Source organism: Etheostoma cragini, chromosome 8, assembly GCF_013103735.1.
Source record: "Etheostoma cragini isolate CJK2018 chromosome 8, CSU_Ecrag_1.0, whole genome shotgun sequence".
In the NCBI taxonomy this organism is placed as follows: Eukaryota; Metazoa; Chordata; class Actinopteri; order Perciformes; family Percidae; genus Etheostoma; species Etheostoma cragini.
The window spans coordinates 698,236-699,292 of NC_048414.1; the positions used below are offsets into that span (position 1 = coordinate 698,236).

The window sequence follows — 1,057 nt, forward strand, 5'->3', positions numbered from 1 at the left end:
GGTGTTCATGTCCTGGAGAAGTTAAGGAGAAAACACAAGACTTTCACCTGGAAACAGGTGTTCATGTTCTGGAGAAGTATTCACGGATTGTTGTTGTTATTTTCCTCTTCCTTTCTCTGGATCTAAATATAAAAGAGGAACTATAAACTGATCTCTGTGTTTCAGCTCAGTACTTCGCGACCACCATGGTGATCGTGGGTCTGTCGGTCATCGCCACCGTCCTGGTTCTGCAGTATCATCACCACGACCCCGATGGAGGAAACATGCCTCAGTGGGTCAGTCCAGCTTGCTGTGCAGTATGTTGGGGGGGGGGGGGGGGGGGGGGGGGGTGATGATCATGGCATTCAGGTACAGTTTAGCTCTTCAGGCAGGAAGTTTTTGACATATTTCAAATTTGCCAGATTATATCAAGTACTTTGAAAAACTTTTTCCACTGGTTTTTATAAAAAGAGAGATTGGAGTCAAGAATAATACCAAGATATTTAATAAGGGAGACTGTTTCAATGCTCTATATATATATATATATATATATATGTGTGTGTATATATGTGTGTGTGTGTGTATGTCAAAGCAGATCTACGATCATCAAACTCAAAGACACAGTTTAGCTTCATGTGCTAACGTTACATTAAACTGTCATGAGTGGTTGTTACAGACACACTGAAGCTGAAGAGAGAGGTCTGATCTCTCAGCATCACAGCTCCACCTTCAAAACAACACACACACTCTTGTTGAGATTCCCACAGGGGAGTGAGTGTGTGTTTGTGAGTGTGTGTGTTTGTGCGTGCGCGTGTGTGTGTGTGTGTGTGTGTGTGTAAAACGTCCTTTAACCTCCATGTTGCTGTAAAATAAATAAATGGGACTATTCAGTAACATGGGTCTCTCCATAAATGGCTGGAGGACTCACACTTACATCTCAATGTCTAAAAGACAGTTTGCATGTGTTTTTTAGGAAAACACACACAGAATCTGACTGTGATCCTAAATATATATTTATATATGTATATATATATGTATATATATATATGTATATATATATATATATATGTATATATAT

At 39.6% G+C, this 1,057-nt stretch overlaps 1 protein-coding gene across 1 annotated transcript in view; it reads left to right on the forward strand.

Moving 5' to 3' along the window:
* Positions 1-1,057, forward strand: part of LOC117948975 (neuronal acetylcholine receptor subunit alpha-7-like) — a 22,243-nt gene that overhangs the window by 17,101 nt on the left and 4,085 nt on the right. Inside the window, exon 10 of the mRNA XM_034878944.1 lies at positions 146-275. Within this exon, the coding sequence (XP_034734835.1) occupies positions 146-275 (130 nt within the window). The remainder of the gene's footprint in view (positions 1-145; positions 276-1,057) is intronic.